The sequence below is a fragment of the Perca fluviatilis genome, chromosome 23, assembly GCF_010015445.1.
Source record: "Perca fluviatilis chromosome 23, GENO_Pfluv_1.0, whole genome shotgun sequence".
NCBI lineage: Eukaryota > Metazoa > Chordata > Actinopteri > Perciformes > Percidae > Perca > Perca fluviatilis.
Genome location: NC_053134.1, coordinates 23315178 through 23334114, shown reverse-complemented (window position 1 = coordinate 23334114; position 18937 = coordinate 23315178). Strand labels below are relative to the sequence as shown.

At 41.7% G+C, this 18937-nt stretch overlaps 1 protein-coding gene across 7 annotated transcripts in view; it reads right to left on the bottom strand.

Annotated features, from left to right (window-relative positions):
- The window catches only part of kcnc2 (potassium voltage-gated channel, Shaw-related subfamily, member 2), a 125243-nt gene extending 106549 nt beyond the window's left edge, over nt 1-18694 (bottom strand). For 4 of the 7 annotated variants that reach the window (XR_005638156.1, XR_005638155.1, XR_005638157.1 and 1 more), the window contains exon 1: nt 17620-18692. Coding sequence is in view for 4 of the 7 variants with exons in the window: in XM_039791646.1 (XP_039647580.1) it covers nt 17620-18174 (555 nt within the window). In the remaining 3 variants the exon portion in view is untranslated. Of the gene's footprint in view, nt 1-17619 lie in introns of all 7 variants that reach the window. The other 3 variants (XM_039791649.1, XM_039791650.1, XM_039791648.1) reach the window with 2 other exon arrangements.
- Between the last annotated feature and the right edge of the window lie 243 nt (nt 18695-18937).

Here is an 18937-nt window from a genome sequence, read left to right as displayed (position 1 = left end):
CAGTGTGAGAGTGCTGAGACTTGAGCAAAACATTCAAAACATTTGATATGTGGCCCACAACTTTTTGACCTGAAAGATGTTCAAATAAGGAACTGCAAAGTTGGTGATAATTCATCAAAGTCATCCGTCACTAAAAATAACCCCTATCCCATTACAGTCATTTTACCCTTTGTAAAAAGAAGATAAAAATTGATAAATGAAGCTTTAAAAATGTTCAAAAAAAGCCACAAGGCGTATTTCCACTGGAGTCCAAGCAGGCAGTTGTCATTCTCATGAATAACACAAACAATGCTTAAAAATAGATTTGTTAAAACATGCGTATTAATGACTGCGTTCCAAAAGAAACTCTGTTTATTTTAATGGAAAAGTTCAATGATTTTAAGTGCGTAAAAGACATTTTAAATGTAATTGCCAGGCCATTTTTGCATGCTCATGTTTTGCATGAATAAAGTAAGTCTTTATGATACTACAGTAGGTTGTCACAGCTGTACAGCATTTCCACAGTACAAACCAATAAAAACATTTTAACATGAAGACCTATTCAAAAAGTGACAACAAGGTGGATAATTTGCATGATCTGAGTATTTCCATTTGGTGCAATGTTGTTTAAAGTGAATACAGTAGAATATAGAAAATAAACTCATTACAGTACACTGTATACCACAACCGACTGCACGTCACTGTGTGATGGGAGTTTGAAGGGAGTGGAGGACTGTTCAACAGAGCATGAAGTCTACCCAACAATGTTTTTGCTTCAAATCAAACAAGCTGCAAGTCCCACTGGAAGAAGTTCAGTCTGTTAAAGGTTCATCAGCAAAGGCAAGTGAAAGTCTCCTCGCCACTGGGATTACACTGGGATACAGACATTTAAGTCTTAGCTCGTTATTTGCACTTTTGCAATGCAGTGCATTTTAATCAAATCCTCTCTTATCTTTAATACTATCGCCTCGTGCAAATTTGTTGTCTTGAGGAAATTTGCAAACACTGACTGTGTTTTTTTGCCTGCGGGTGGAGGCAGTGCGCCGACCCTTTGTTCAATTAAGAGACAACGTCCTGGGAGGTTTATGGCATCAGGTTTAGGTCACATCTCCCGAGCGTGATAAAACATGCTCACAAGCTAATTATACTGGCGCACCAATTCAACAATTGAGAGTTGTACAGGCAGCTGCAAGCGTAAAACAAAACATAGGGAGAGGTAAAGAATGGCACCTACTTGTATAAAACTAAGCAGCACACGCACAGAGCAGCCACCACGCGCCCACAAGTGTCTGCATTGCCAGCGCTGAAGGGCATACACGCTCGCGTAGGTAAACTCTGCTCACAAAGTTGATTTCTCCTCGCCTGAATGAAACTGACTTTTGACACTTTGGCGGAAACCAATGAGACACTGACCCTCCTATGATTGGTCACTTTCAAGGCGATCCCACACACAGACCTTTTTAGTTTACTTTGATTGACCGCTATCGTTCAGGAAGCCCGGAGTTGGTGTCCAAAGAAGTGTTTTCCTGTCTTTATTAATGATGTAGCACAAGATAACACTGTAAATAAAGGAATGTATAAGTGTCTCTCATCCGTTCTGTTGTTGGGACAAGTGCTATGCTTTTGAAATCTCTGTAAATCCTTGCCGATGTACCTCTCTCTCTCGCGCATACATCAGAGCTAGCCTTAGCTAACATGGCTATTGCTTATTAATTCATAACAGAAATTTAGAGCCAACTAAGCAAATTCTGTCAATACTATTACTATATATTCTTTTTGCCATGTTTAACTTATTAGTAGAACGCGATCACAGCGAAGTTAACATTACATCATATACCACGTCATGAAATATTTCTGTTTCTGGATTAATCAGACTGGCTGGCCAGGCTTGCAACAGCCATATTAGCTAAGGCTCACGTTAGCTATAATGTTAGAGGCATGGGTTCATACATTGGCAAGGATTTACGGACATTACAGAGTTTACCTGCGAGAGCGTGTATGCCCTACAGCGCTCGCAATGCATACACTCGCGGCCGCATTTTGGCAGCTCTGTGCGCGTGATGCCATTCTTTACCTCTCCCTACGTTTTGTTTCACACTTGCAGTTGCCTGTCCAACTCTAGATTGTTGAATTGGTGCTCGAAGAGTAATATCTACGTGGGTGAAATTATATAATTTGCTCATGAGCATGTTTTTTATCGCCCTCGAGATATGACATAATCCTGACGTCATAGACGTTTCTATTACGGACTGCAGTTTATATCAGGCTGGTAGAGCTTGTATTACTATATGTCATCAGTAGCAGCCAGACACCCCTGACAGTTCTAAAATAGGTTATATTCACAGTATTTACAATAATATTACAATAATACCAGTTCTATAGAGAAGAGGCGGTATTAGTTGAGCCTGGTCCTCAAGGTACCTTGGAAAACTTTGAATGTTTTATCTCGTTTCTCTCTGAGCCACATTATCCTTGATGTACAGCAGATGGCATTAGTCAATGATGAAAACATATTTGAGTAAGAACAAATAATTGCAGAGAAGACTTTACGTCTTACTGGAGGATTTGATAGATATCCTGGTATTTTAGAGTTGGACAAATTCTTCAAATTCCACATTCAGAGGTAAATGCATTTAATTGTTGAAACATGTAACGGCACTGCTGTCAAGTTATGTCAAAAGACAAAGATAGAGAAAGGGGTGAAGTGTTGTGGAGTTGCCAACTTTACTGGCAATTTCAAATGAGCCCAGTGACATGATACAGTAACTCCCTGGGTGCTTTTGTTTTCCAGACTGCAAGCTGCTACTACTGCAATCACATCCACAGTTACGTTCTACTGTATATTGTATTTTCATTATGCAGCAGCAGGGCTCTGCGACTGCGTCTAACGGCTACACCCGGTTCTACCTAAGACCTGTAACATACATTACAAGTTCCCACACCTCCCCTAATTTCATCATGAAGCATGATACAGCAGGTTGTAGCTTACAAGGCTAGCGAGCAAATCGTTTTCAAACAGGAGGACTTTTTTTTTTTCGGCAGCAGATTAATCCACATTTGGTGCTGTAGTGAGTATTTCTGGCAGCAGTATGGTGTGTGTGGGATTGAGTCAAAAACTACAGTGTGTGTGTTCATGGTAATAAAGAAACATGTCAGCCAGTGCAACAGCGTGGCTCACTGATGTGTTTTTAATAGTTTATGGACAACAATGATGCTCTATGGCACAGAGAAGGAAGACATATCAGGCCACACACACACACACACATATACATACACACACACACACACACAGACACACACAGACACACACACACACACACACACACACACAGCTAGTAGATACATTCACTGTTGGTCACTTTTCATGGGATTTCTTGACAATAAGAAAAATGTCCTTTTAAAATTGAGGAAACGGGTAGCAGTAGGACATCATTAATATGCAAGTTCAGCAAATATCAAAAACATCCAAATCCAAACAGAACACTTATGGAGTTTGGCTCAGATTAGGAAAGAAATAAAATGTTTAACTTGTACCTTACATAGGCCTACTAATGTAAGTACTCTCTTTTACACCTTATGTTTTATGCTTTTATCTTAGATGACCACATTAGTTTGCACGTAAATCTACTTGCACTTTTTCAGGTTGTGAAGCAATCCCTCCCTCTGTTTGTCGCTCGCTCTGTCCCCCTCTCTTTCTTGGTGTGTTGATTTGGCAGCACATCCTCTAATTGAGCCCTGCTTGCTCAGATGTGGCTGCATTAAACAGTGGATCCTCTTTAAAGCTTCGGTCTTTGAACCAGTGTAAATGATCAGCGGGCAGTGAGCTGAAAGCCAGGGGTTGATCCAGCAGGGTACCCAGGCGCGCAATTAGCATCACACAAAGATGGCAGAAGAAGAAAACAGCAGCATCCAGTTCATTACTATGCCTCGCTTTGTAGGGACAGACAACTAGACACATTTTACAGCTTCAATCCCAACCAAAGCTGTCAAAGAAGGTCAGCCAGCACCTAGTCACCATTATTTAGAGATGACAACTCTTTCTGTGCACATCACGGTCCTGTCGTCTCCTTGCTGGTGTGACATTTTCAGTTTGCAGCCTCACCCTCATCTAGGAGCGCAGTTGAAGGCTGGGCTGAGTGTTGTCACCCAAGAGTCTACCATGCTATAAATGTGACTGTTGGCAGATAAATAAGATGGCATTGAGGATACAGTAAACACCTCTCTAAAAATGTGGCCTGACCTTTGCCTGTGAAGTCTGCACGGCTCTGTGGGAGCATTCCTACCAAATGTGAGTTATCTTAGTAATGGGAAAGAGCTCCTCAATACTTACTCCGTGGCTTAAAGGGAGAAACAAAAATGTTTGAAGGCTGTGCAGCTTATTAGATTGCATCAGCCTTCAGTTGCTAAGTGACGAAATTTCAAACCCTAGACCAGTGGTTCTCAACCTTTTTTGGGCCAGCGCCCCCCCTATCCATAATCCAGGTCCCTAACGCCCCCCATCAAATAAGATGTAGATGTGGCTATATAGTTGCCCCAAATATTAATGATTACGCCCTAATATTAGGCCTATTATTGTTGTTACTATTGTTATCACAAATAATCAAAAAAATCATATCATTGAATGACAAACAACATATGTATTAGTTTCCCAGGTGTCAAAAACCCATGTGAATATAGAAATTATATTTACAGGTGTTTAAAAAAATGCAACAATTTGACATTCAATTTAAATAACAGCATTCAAGCTTTAATTAGGTAAACAAACACTAAAAAGTAGCCAATCAGAAACGGCTAGCAATTTAATATTCAAATCTATTTTTCATTCAAATCTAAATCTATAATCGAATTGTTCCAATGGAAAACAAGCTGGCACTTATCAAGGGGTAAAAGCAGAAGGATTTACTTCCGAATGGAAATAAGTTCACAACCTTTGAAAGTTAGCGAGAGCCCTTTTTTGATGCTTAGAATAGTCTAGGTTAGAAGAGTCTAGGTTAGAAGAGTCTAGGTTAGAAGAGTCTAGGTTAGAAGAGTCTAAGTTAGAAGAGTTTAGGTTAGAAGAGTCTAGGTAAGAAGAGTCTATGTTTGCTATCGCCTGTCTTGCGAGTAAATAGCAGAAAAAAACGTTTGGAGAAACGCAACCCCACATCGTGCTGTGTTTTGTGGAGGTGTGTGAGAGTCCCGTACAGTAAACAGTGACATCACTGCCTCTATCGCTTCCAGAAGACACCAAACACAAGCCCTGAACTGGCCGGGAGTTTATGGAACAGCTAAATGTTTCCCAAACAACAAAGTACAGTCGATAGCTCTCGCTCATCTCTTTCTCTCTTTCTCCGTGAAATGAAGCTGCCTTCAGGAACAGTAGGAAACGTTGGGTTCTATACAATATCTGACGAAAAACTGTTACTGTGAAATATAAAGTCTACTTGTGCAACATTGGGGGTTAAAGAACACAACAGGACGTCGCACCAGCCTGCGGTGATTGCTTCTTTTTTTTTTCTCATTTAAGACGATGCTCTGACGTCCCGTTTCCCTGAAGGCAGCATGGAGCTGTGTCAAACTAAGCTGACAGAAGAGAAGAAGAGTTACGATCCACCGTCTCGTCCAGTCGCAGTGCCGTGAACTAGCAGGTTTTAATGTTGCAGACCACTGTTTTTTGCAAGTAGTTTAAAGTGTAAACATGTATTGTCATTGTGAATCTTTGGTTTAAACTAGCTTTCAAACAAACGCCCCCAAAGGCACCTCAACGCCCCCCTTCCTAAAATATTGCTTCCAGCACCCCCCGTCATCTTCTGAACACCCCCGTTGAGAAACACTGCCCTAGACAGAGGAGGTAGACAGACAGGAATGGTTTTTTTTAATCTAAGCGCATATTACTGTGAAAACTTCAGCATCTACAAAATGCTCACTTTTGGCTTTAAGTCCATGATCAAGCATTTTTGTTTCATTTAACAAATTATTTTGAATTAGCTTAATGGAAATGGATTTTATTATGTTTTCCGAAACTGGAGTAACATTTTCAAACCGTGAAATACTTGTTAATATGACCTAATCTTTGCAGCCTTAATGATGCTAAAAACCATTAGAACCAGTTAAATCCAGTAAGCATTGATTTTGCGATTTGCAGGTCAAAGTTAAAACCAGGTTGAATTAGGTTGAAAGTGACATCAAGGTCATATAATAATACATATTTTTCAGTGTGAATACGGTTTTAACTATAAGTTGACAAAGAATTGAAACAACAGCTTTATGTATGGCCAAGTACATTTTTCTACTCTAGTGTCGGCACCACACCAAAGTTTTGGTACATGACCCTAACATACTAAACATGAATTCTAAACGCTACACAGACTACAAGTCAACATTTGTCAACGCATAGGCACAGATAAGTAAGAGCAGAATCAGATTAGAGCGGGCAATACCAGTCATGTGTACGTCTCTTTTCAGCACTTAAGAATGCAGGAAGTCACTTGCCATACATTTTTCATCAGCAAGCTGCAACAGGATAGACCCACATCTACGTCATGGTCATCGCTTTTTCAAAGTAAAAGTCTGCAGGAAAATGGCCAACAGTATATTGAGCAAATTTTTAATTTGTGTTCTTTACTTGCATCTTAAAATCTGTAGTTATGGCAACAGCTACAGTGTAAAACATGATAACAAATCAATTTTCATCCTGATGTCTTGAGGTCTGAGAGAGACTCCTTTGAAAATGGCCTAACTCTAGAACGTTATTTTATTCAGCCCACTTATCGACAAGCACGACATGGATGGTATAAATGGATTCCTTAGATTGTCTAGTTTCATATGATACCACATATATTCACTAGCATTACAACTGGGCCCACTAGAAGTAGTAGTAATATCGTCCGAGATCGCCAACGGCTTTAAGTAGTGCTAAATAACATTTCAGACTGCCCATTACATACAAAGACCAGGCAAAGCCTATGTTACAGGGCTGACTTTAACGAGCTAAGTTAGCCCCGCTCCATAAGAACACAAAGTTACAAATTAGAGGCACGGACACAGATATACCTTCACAGATACGAAACACTCTGCATTCATTTGTGCAGCGTTTTCACAAGTTAATATTAGAGGCCGGATACGACACAGATATACAAATACAAATCACTCTGCATTTATTTGTGCATTGTGTTTCACAAGTTGCAAATACTTGAGACATACGTTTTTTTCATTATGAGCGTGAGAAACCTTAATCCTGGTTGCTAGCTCAAATGTAGTCGATACTCAATTCCTCTTCTAATCATCGGTTACGCTCATGATTCTATCTAATCCTCCCTCGCACACAAATCTAATATTGCTCCCACAAATCTGTGCCTATGTGCTCGCACTCAAAAACAAACTTCTTTGAGAAGCGCTCAAACTTGTTTTGCACTCCCTTAAATCTTGTCATTAATATACCTTCCATTAACAAATAAGCTTAAAACACAAGAACTTTGTAGCAGCCATTATTGAATTCTGAAACACACTGAGCCATGTAACTTTGAAGCCATTTAAGAGATTTAAGGAAAATAAAAAGGAAACATGGGGGTTTAAATGGCCAAACCCAAACATCTCATTGAATTGACGTTGTGCTCTGTAAGACAGCGACTCAGCCTCAGTCAGCCAACTGGGGCACAGAGTCAAGAAACTCTTTAAAAAATAAAAATAAAAAATAAAAAAATCAGCCTGAAAGTCTGATTTATTAATTACATTTAATGCATGAGGGTGGGGGTTGTGCAAATGGTGCCAGAGAAAAGTACTTTCAGTAAATCCATTGTCCCCGGGAAGAGCTCAATCTTTCAGAGTAAATTGATGTACATTAATTATTCAGCATTAAGCCCAAACAAAAGGCACGTCTGTTATAGCTGAGAGGGCTTGGGGCACCATCAGGGCCCCTGCTGGTGGAGTACACCTTTATCATGCATGCCATCATATTCATAAATGCATGATACTTAACGCTCATCTAACCCATTCCTAAGTGCACTTCTGACTCTGAAGCACATCGGTCTTCTATATAATCCAGTATCTGGCAGGGTGTTCTCCTGCCGAGCTGGACATCAAAGAACAGGACCTCTCTCCTTCTCTTTGATCCTTTCCAGTTTATACAGCACTCCTCGCAGTCTTCAGTCAGGGTGACGTCAATTTCTGTTTGCAAATTGGGCAATAAAGCTCAACCGATTTGGCTAACATTGAGTCATATGCATTTTGTGAAAACCACCCACAACGTCTTCCATTTTGAGTTGACTGTTACACCGAGAACTCTCTTTGCACACATTTCCACTACACACACAACATTTTAACACTTAACATGATCCGATGGCTAAGCCTTGTGCTTTTTTTTTTCTCCTCCAGGCGTGCACCTGTAGAAAGTCTGCCTGGATATTGTAGGAAGAAGGTGGGTGGGAGCAAGTTACCAAATGCACGACTCATGTCAGATGCTCTGTGGAATTAACACCTGTAGAAACCTTAAAAGAGACAAAGAGGCACACTGCCGTCATGGAAAGTCATACATGCACTCATGCTTCAAAATGCTTCATTCATAATCAAATGCATATCATGCCGACTGGTCACGTCACTAATTTGCAAAACTGACCTTTGTGAGAGCAGAGACAAGCTTTTTTTCTGCCTTTCGCTAGCTCTTCTATCAAGGACAAGAATATCTCCATAGCAATGGTTACCCACAATCCATTACTTTTATCCTTAAAAGGTGTCTGTACGTCATCTCCCCTGCCTCTCTCGTTTTTATATGCTTAAACCAAAGAAAAAAACAGTGATTTGTATGTATATAATTATAGTGTGTGTGTGTGTGTGTGTGTGTGTGTATATATATATATATATATATATATATATATATATATATATATATATAAAAATATATACACACACACACACACATATATATCCAAAAGACAGGATAGACGTCAAAGACAAAGATTTTGAGATAAAACAATTCAAAGCAACCTATGAATATTCTACAACTATTATAAAGATGCAAAAAGGCCAAACAAAGGTAAGGAATCATACAGACTCAGTTTAAGGCCTCTGAGAAACAAAGTCATCATATATGCCAAATCTGGCACTTTAGTAGACTGCGTAATAATTTAAAACTATCTTTGGGAGAGAGAGCATGTTCTTCATTCCGCTGGAGTGTGTGTGTGTGTGTGTGTGTGTGTGTGTGTGTGTGTGTGTGTGTGTGTGTGTGTGTGTGTGTGTGTGTGTGTGTGTGTGTGTGTGTGTGTGTGTGGGAGGGGGGGGGGGGGTAGTGAGACCGACAGACAGAGAGCAAGGCCTGATGGGATGGATTGGTTGGTGGTGGCTGCTCACTACATCATCATATGAATAAATATCTGCTCTGCCAGTCTATTTTCAGGAACAATCTTGATGACACTACATTATATTATTCTGTTCACAAAAGCTTTCCCATCAATTAAAGACCATAACAAAATGGCTCAACCAGGCAGCAACTACAACAGCCAAGTGTTCAAGTCAACGTGTGACTCAAGGATAATTCGGGTTTATTACCATTTATTTTTGGAGTTTGCTGCAATCCCAGAATGGTGACATCAAAGTCTGACAGGGAGAGACGATCAGACTTTGGAGGTTGGAAACAAGCTAACAGCTAACCGTCTTTGGAGGTAAAACCCAAAAGTAAGCGCACCCAAATTGATGATGTGATAGACAATATTAATCAAAGTTTTTGTTTCAAATCTGCGATTTAACAAATACAAACCCCCCCTTCAGAAGCTCCGCCCCCCCCCAGATTCACGGACAGATAAATATTGGTCAGCCGGCACATTCACATTCTGCCCCCCCCCCCCCAACCATCAACTGTCGCCGCCTGTTGCCGATTGGCTGGGACAGTGTTTTGTGGCTTGTGCACTCCTGTTTGTTTTCCATTTACACAGCCAGGGCTGTGTATTAACACCAACACATTTTTCAGCACACACAGAAAATAGAGGGCTGGGTGACGGTGAGGAGATATTCGCTGAATTTGACAATGATTATTTTCTGTACTGTGTTGCTTTGCTAGCGTTTTTGATAAACCAAATCTAATGTTACCAACAGCAACATCTCACTGCCGGCCAGACTGACTGCTAGTTTAGATGGTGTCATTTTATATAGTCTGTGGCCCAACAGGTAAATTACTTCTCAAACCTAATTGTTGACATATGAAAGCATCAAAAGATGCATTTCAGGTGAAATTTCAGGTCGTTCCTGGTCACCGTTAGCTCAGCGCCGTTAAAATGTATGTAGGGGACGCAGGAGTTTTCTACCTGGATGTTATTGTAAACAAATATTGTTACAGTGTCTATGTTGCATGTGTCTAATGTGTTGGTATTTTGGATAATCATTGTTCTATTAAGGAAATATGATGCAGAGTTTGTTGTTGGCGACTGTTTGCTTGGTTAACAGGTGTGTCAGCCATGGTGGTTGCTGCTTGCTTGTACCACTTCAGTTCCTCACAGGCTTCCTCCCCTCTGACCACATTTGGATTTTGCAGCTATAGTAATTTCAAAGAGCACCCATATACAAAATTCAAAACTTCCCCTTCCCTATACATGTGCGGGTGATGTCATAGATGTAACAAACATTTTTCTACAGTCCATATGCCTGAGAAACTAACCAACAAGACAAAAGGTGTGCTGCCAGGGCAGAAGACATCACAGACACCACATTGCATTACCGATGGGTGATAAACGCAAATGGCAGTGCATGATCACCATAGGGATGGGGTGCTTAGCAACAAATACACCACCAAATGTTAATAAAAAAAAAAAAAAAAGGACATCTCACATTACACCTTTAACAGATCCAAAGGTGTTAATGTGAAAGTCTTTCGCTTACTAACCTCCTAATCACAATAGCGGCAGCCCTCCACACTACTCCTGCACACCGAGCTATTATAGTCAACCAAAGCAGCACAGGACGATGATTGGCGGGGCAGATTAACGTGACTGGCAGCAGCTACAAACATGCCCAGCGGCGAGCCGTCACCGCCCACGCTCGGTCAGCCATTTGCCCTTCTCTCCTACCCAGCGTCAGGTCTGCTGCTGTTTACACGTCAGACTCTATTTACTCAGCGAGGCCTTGCCGTCTGTTTGCGGTGGATCAGCTGCATTTCCTGGCCTCCTACAACATCAGACTCGGCATAATATGATTCAACAGGGCTTTCTGATGAGGCAGGCTGGCCCTTGTACACCTGTAGCTCTTGTTAGACAAAAACAAAAAGTAAAGATGCTAAAACACATTACCATGTATCACCTCTGACAGCAATAAGAAAGCAGTTAAAGAGGCATGCACACATGGATCGGTTGCATTAGTGATGCTCCAACACCCCTTTTGATTTTTGCATCGCTGCCTCAAAACTAACAAGCTAGTACGCAAGGGGTTACTGAGCAATAAGGGCTCATGGTCGAGCAGGTTTCTGAAATCAATCTGTTTCACAGACCGGACGGATCTGAATGAAAACAGGCCGTGGTGATGAGCAATGATGTTGCCATGACAACAGGCAGGCAGAGCGTGCAGCCTGGCTTTGGTATCTTCAGGCGTGCGGCAGGCGGCACCCAGACAGTTTGGGTTTCTAACCTCTTAAGTGGAAGAAAGCAAGCTGCAGTCTCGTATGGGTTCATGGGAGGATGGGGGGGTGCGTGGGGGGGTGGGGTGAGGGTGATTTGTGGGGGTATAACTACAAAGTCAGGCATCAGTTAAACCTCTTCCTCAGAGTGCAGACATGGGAAATGAAAAAGGTGGTGTTATTTTTGTTTTTTTGTTACCATCCCAATCCAGAAATGGCCAACTACAGAGATATGAGAGGGACAAACAAACAGATTAACGCATGTCAGAAAAACACAATCATAAACATACAGGGAAATCAACCAGAAGCTCTCACTGTTTCTATCCCACACAGACAAGTGACCACACCGACAGACAGCCGCTGTTAAAAAACACACTGCGTGCAGATTAAAAAGGCAGCATCGAGAGTGAAGAGAGAACAGGATGGCTACAACAATAGAAACAGCGTGGGGAGCTCAGAGAAACACGCCTGCTCCTGCTGACTGCTGGCACATGAACACTGGTGAACGAGTTCGTTAAAGGGACAGATCAGACTTTTGGGGGTTTTCAGCTTACCTGGAGAAACAAATGAAAGGCTCTCGGACTGCCACAGACAACTGATCTGACAGAGTTATGGTCTGACGTCAGTTATTATGCGGTTATGCTGATGAATGGTCATATTAGTTGGGATATATTGTAATTACTGTAAACAAATGAGACCATGACGGACAGGGCTGGTGCTCTGCCATGCTGTTAGTGCTACTGCCTCCCAAAATTAGCACCACATTTCCCTTAAACCCTGTCGCCCCTGTTGCAAAGAGGACGTTTTTGCTTGCCCTCCTTCCCTTACAGTGTACTGTGTGTTTAATTAAAGAGCAGGTTAGGAGGTGTACATTTAGCTAGTATTAGAAACTCTGGGAGAACAACACCCTTTTCCATTTCCATCCATCAATAATTACCGTGGCCGATCAGGGAAAACGCACTACAAAACCCTTCCAGTCCGTTGAGCTGACTGGTAGAGAGACAAGCGTGTTTGTTTTTGATGCGGAAAAGAAAAAGGGCTGTCCACACCTATAACTAACTATATTAGTTTTAAAAATTACTGATAGGCACATTTGTTAGATCTCAAGCAGACACACAGTTTTTTGGTGAGTAACATTGAATGTAAACATTACTGTCGTTTGTTTACAATGAAACTCTACAGGGAACCTGCATTTACATATAATAAACTTAGAAAAAAAAACCTCTTCATTGATTAGGGAGATTCAAACACCTTGTTTGATTCAAACCAATGATTTGAGCATTCCCTGATGAGGTACTGTGGTGGAGAAGAAAGAGTGTTAACACAACTTTTGACAGAACAGAGTTGGCCAACATAACAAACCTTCACCATGTCTTTAGCAGGTGTCAAAATAAATATGATGCGATGACTCCGGGCCTTTCTGCAAATGGTGGCGACTGTCTGCTGTTAAAGAGCACCTTATGGTTAATACGGTCACCTTTGTGGTGCCAGAGTCAAACAGGTGAACTGTGTAAGGGGGTTGCCAGGCTGAAATCACACCTTTCATTTCCATGGAGGATAATTCCACATTACTCCCTACAAACGCCTTGTCAGGGGGCGGACTAGTACCCCGGAAGGCCTTCTTTTAGATACACGCTCGCTTTCCCACTACGCATCACTTCTCTTTCTCTCACTCACAAACACAGAGCCTTTCTCTGTGTATTGGAGTTGTATTAAAAGGTTTACTAAAAGCCAGCAGGCCTTTAATAACAGAGAAAACAATGCATCAGGGAGGAGCAGCACCTCTCTGCATGCTGCCTCCGTGACACCAAACAGAGGCCTTACATGGCTGCAGGTGGAGCATCATCGCCATCAGGGAATGCGGTTCACATGCAGGCAACAGAGGTTTGAAGGCACTTATAGAAACAGATGCTTCTGTGTGGTGTTGGTGGCAGGGAAATGTGGCGTGACTTGATTTCTGTGTGTGCATACTGGGTGAGTGTTGGTACAGGGAGACAGATGTACGTGTGTTGTAAACACAAGCATTCGGCTCCATCAACTCCCTTTCTGCCAGTGAAGCATCACTGAGACTAACTCAATATTTACCTCTGATAAATCGCTGCTACTTCCTCTGTCAGCAGCGTAATAGCCAAAAGTCATTTCCAAGAAATTACCAATGCAATTTGGTGGACGAGTACAAGGAACTACAGATCAACAGAATTTTGTTGTCATCTCCAGTTTCCCTTTAAAAATTAACTATTTCAAGCTCACTAATGTAATATTAATGTAACTCCACATTTAGCTTTGGAAATGATATCTAGTTGAAATATTACATGAACATACTTTCAAAGAACGCATCCTGTATCAGTATTCTTCACACATAAAAGACAAATCTTTGCCCTCATTCTTACTGAAAGTTTACTGATGGATTGCGAGAGGAAGACAAGTGATACGGGGTAAAGTCAATGCACACACGCACGCACGCACACGATGGAGGAAACGACTAAATGTTGACTGAATCAACGGGCCAAACTGATCACTGATGCCAGTCTCGATGACTCATCGCAAGAATTCTGGGAATGCTGTAACTCCAGGATCCATTCAGTTTATTTGAGTTTCAAAAAGATAATTTGGGCAAAAACATGTCTTATATCCCACTACCGCTACAAATTAAATACTGTATGATGGAGCGCCATCTACTCTCTAACACTGCTTCCCTTTCTCAAACATCCACATCTCATATAAAAGTCCATGTTGGTGATATGAAGAAAGGTCTACTGGAGTTTGATTTGACAATAAGTGTGATTCTACTTAATCAAATAATTATAGGGTATTATAAGCATTATTGGGCAATATTCGCATGATAAAAAAGAATTTCAACAATGAGGAACTTCTACTTTCACTGTATTAAGCACTAATGCAGGAAAAATGCTAAATCAATGCATGAAGGCAGCCTTCATTATTGTGTACAGCTGTATACACTATAACAGGATAGATGAACAGAATGATGACTGCGTGAAATAGTACTTCATGGACGCAGCTAATGGGGAGACAAAAAGAATAAAAAATATCTAAAATTTGTACTGATATTCTTTGAACAAATATGACTATTTGATTTTAACACAGTTCTTTGCCAGAGTTGTTTTTGCCAGGTGAAGTCTCTGAAATAGCATTCAAATCACGGCTACATAGTTTAATACCCCATTTCACACAGTAGTTAGAGGCTAGATCCTCAAAGCAAATGCTTAAGGGAAGCCTGAACTTGAAGTTACACCAATAAAATGGGCAAATATCAGGAATTCAGAAATCAGCTCATAAGATAATTTTACTCTCAAGCTTCGGTTGCAATACAAAGCAAAAATATATATTAGGTTTCTATCTGATTTAGGATACTTTCAGACTGTCAGGCATTTAGGCAAAACAAGCCTAAGGGCTGCATTGGTGTATGTTGTTACAGGGTACAGGTGGTCAAACATTAAGACTGTACAATGTTGGAAAAGCTCATCACATCAGTAAAACTTTTTCTCCTAAACAATGTATTAGCACAACGCTAAGGGACTCACACTACACAGTATCCTAACACGTATTTAACACAGAATCACATTGCATTATGCTGTAACTAAAATTAAGCTTTTTTTTGCTGCAGCGTCACTGTTGCTCTGACGTGGCCCTTAACCCAAATACACATGATCCGTGGCAAATCTGCGAGGTAGGGCGCAGAGAAAAGAGGCAAAGCAAGGCACAGGAACGTTCTGGAATTGGTTGCGCCAATGGTTGCGCCTTGAAAGATCAGCGGCAACTAGGTTAAAGTTGAAATAATTTGAATTACATGAACTCGAGCAGTGCGCGACGCCAAGGGTAGCGCTGCGCCTAGTTGGGCGGAACCCTTTCTCTTATAGGAAAACAATGGAACAGCCAGCGCAGCGCAGTTTTACCGCGGTTGAGACGGCTTTAAGTGTGCTACTTGCAGAAGAATTTTATCAATCTTGCTTTAGTCGAGAGTTTTAGTGTCCTAAGATGGTTTAAAGGAACGGCTCGACATTTTGGGAAATACTTTTATTTGCTTTTTTGCTGAGTTGCACGAGAGGATCCACACTACTCTCATGTCTGTATGGTAAATATAAGGCTACAGCCAGCAGCTGGTTAGCTTAGCTTAGCACAAAGAGTGGAAGCAGGGGCAAACAGCCAGCCTTGCTCTGTCCAAAGGTAACAAAGTCACGCTACCAGCACCTCTAAAGCTCACTAATTTAACACTTTGGATCACATTTGTTGAATCCTTACAAACGCCAAAGTGTAATAATGACATGTTGTGTTGTGCTGTGTTGAATTCCTGAGGTTGCCAGGCAATCAGTGGAGACTCCTTATTTCCTCTGGTTTCCAGCCCTTATGCTAGGCTAAGCTAACAGTCTCGTGGTTGTAGATTCATATATAACGGACAGACATGAGAGTGGTGTTGATTTTTCAACTCTGAGCAAGAAAGTGAATATAGTAAGTCTATTTCTTGAAATGTAGTATTACTCCTTTAAATGCTGTTTTTGAGGCTTTAGATTTTACAGCTGGGAAAGGAAGACCTGCTTTGCTTAAAAAATGTAATTCCAAACACTACTTTTAGTGTATTGGCTCTTAAAGGGTCAAAATACATAAACACATATATAATGTACAGCAGAAAGCTGCTGCAGCACTGCCCTTTAGGGATTGAAACTTCCAAACAATGTCACCTCTGGCCACACCCCAATCAGTGATGTTACAGCAGATATAAAAAAAAAAGAACAAATCAGGTTTCTTTCTTTTTTTAGTTACTTTGTGATTAATTATATAAAAAAACTCATCAGTCAAACCTGAACTAATTAAACACGTTAGCTTTAACAGTTGTGCGTTTGCATTTGATGGCATGCTGCCTGTGACATCATCAAAACATGTGTGTGGCTGTTTTGCATTCATTTCTATTCACACAAGATGACATCACATCACAGCCGGCAGTCATTCACTCCTGTAGCACATCAGCTGCCAATTAGTGATCGATTTGCTGTCCATTACCCAGAATTCACCAGCGAGCTTAGCAGAGCCCCTTTCCTTACATACGGTATAGTGGGGGTCTCAAATGACGGGGATTGGTCTTTAAAGATAACTTTTGCGGACATTCTTTGATAGGCTGATATGAAATCCATCCAACACAGTGGATTTTAAGTATTCCAAAACATCTGACTTCTAACAGCTGGTGTATTGATATATAATATCTGAGAGTAAGTCAAGTAAAATCTCAAAATTCTAACTTATTTATAACACACCTTACCACTGTGCCTGAGTGTAAAAAAAAAAAAAACACCTTATGATGATCAAAAAGGAATGACAAAAGATGCCACATGTGGCCTATAAGTTAACATCTCTCCTATTCCCAGCATGAGGCACTGCACTAATTTTGGAAAAGATAAACGTCCCACACATTTCTTGTTCTGTGTTTATCAGAAATCAAGCATTTCTGAATGAGATCTAAACGGGTAACTAACACACTGTGGGTGTTGAACTCACAAAAAAAACTAAACCCTTGCAACAGGAACAACAGAGTGACACAGATATAGGATGCATGGCTAAAATAAACAGCATCAGAGTGCAACAAATGTAGGCTATAGCCTCGGTTTGGCACAGGCCTCCACACCTAAAATACACTGCTGCTATGAATATCCATTCTGACAGTGTTAACACATTGTTTGCTTGGGAAAATCTCCTCTTTTAAAAAGAAATAATAATAATAATAAAAAAAAGTGATTATAGCACCTGTTCCCAAATCAGGTTCTAAAACAGTGTTTCTATCTTGAAACAAATCTAAATAAGGAATGTTATTCAGTAAAGTCATACAACATGAAATGTTGAAAAGAAATGATCTCACACTACTGCAAGACATCTCACTTTTTTTAGATGAAAGCAAGTTACTGAGACTTTATGCCAACTTATAAATTAGGTTATTTACCCTTCCTGGGAGATTTGGGGTTAAAACAACTCGTCTATGGACATGTTATAGAGTGATTTACTGTGAATGAATTATTGTGTATGTTTGGAGAGCCCCAGACGCAGCGGTGCGCCCTTACCCTCGCTGCCCTGGAGGAGTAGGGATCCTCGAATAGATTCCAGATCACCGGCTGCCACTTCCTCCACAGGCTGACATTACCGTCGGCAGCCACATCCTCAATGCCGAGCCTCTTCCCTATCTCGTCGTCATCCTCCCCGTTGTCCACGTTGAGCTCGAACACGTCCAGAGCCTCCTCCGCGTCCCGGTGCTGCCGGTAAGTCATCCAGCAGCAGGGCTCCACGTCCGTCTCATCGATTCCCCAGAAGGAGAGCTCCTCCTCGAACAGCGGTCCGCACACATCCGCCGGGCAGTGGAGTTTCCCGGTGCGGTAGTAGTTGAGCACGTAGGCGAAGACACCCGGGTGGCGGTCGAAGAAGTACTCGTTCGTCCGCGCGTTGTACTCGATGAAGCCGGGGACTTGTTGCAGCTGATCCAGCACGGAGTCTATGTCCGAGTCGGAGGCGAGCAGGGCCAGTCGCGTCCCCGGCAGGGTCTTCAGGGTGGTTTTGTAGGTTTCGTGCCTGGTGCCTCCGACGTTGAGGATTATCCTCTCGTTGTCGTCAAACTTGCCCATCGCTCTGTATCAGACATGACTTGATGGAGAGCGGGGAAAGTTGGCGAGTGCAGTCCGGAGGTAACGGCGAGCCCGACGCGCACACACCCACAGTCCCGTTCAAAAAAACTCCAGGATTTTGGCCGTGGTGCGCAGCATCTCCGATTTCACTCATCCGACGCTTTTGTGGCTATTCAGGGGGTCGGGGAGGATGGCCATCGTGTGTTTAGTAAGATTTCGGGTAAATGGAGGTCGTCGATATGTATCCCACAATTCGATGAGACAGTCAGTGCTCAGAGTTGTGTTGAGTTGAATGATCTCAACCGGTGGCTCCAACCAGACTGCGCTGCTGCCGTTGCGCGTCTCCGGCGTCCCTGCCCTCTCCAAGACGCACAACCGCTCGTCAGCGTCAGGGTCGTTACTAAAAAAATATGTAACGTAAAAGCACAGATTTATTTAAAAAGAGTAACGTCGTCTTCTTACTCATCACTCCCTGGGAGAAGTCACTTAGCACACGTATTTCCAGTTGCTCCGATGCTGTGGTTTCTTTGCCTTTAGAAAGGAGAAGTTTGCTTCAGGGAAATTAATCAGCGCTCATCTCCAGCGCTGCTGTCAGTCTTGGCTTGAAAAACAAACTAGAGGGAACATTTGCATACTGAGAATCGTATTTTTCTCGTTATAAGCTGCTTTAGTTACCTACAACAACCCAGGAGGAAACCAACTTTTGGTGATAAGAAATTATAAAACGGAAAACAATGTTCATTTTAGTCTAAACAGATACTTA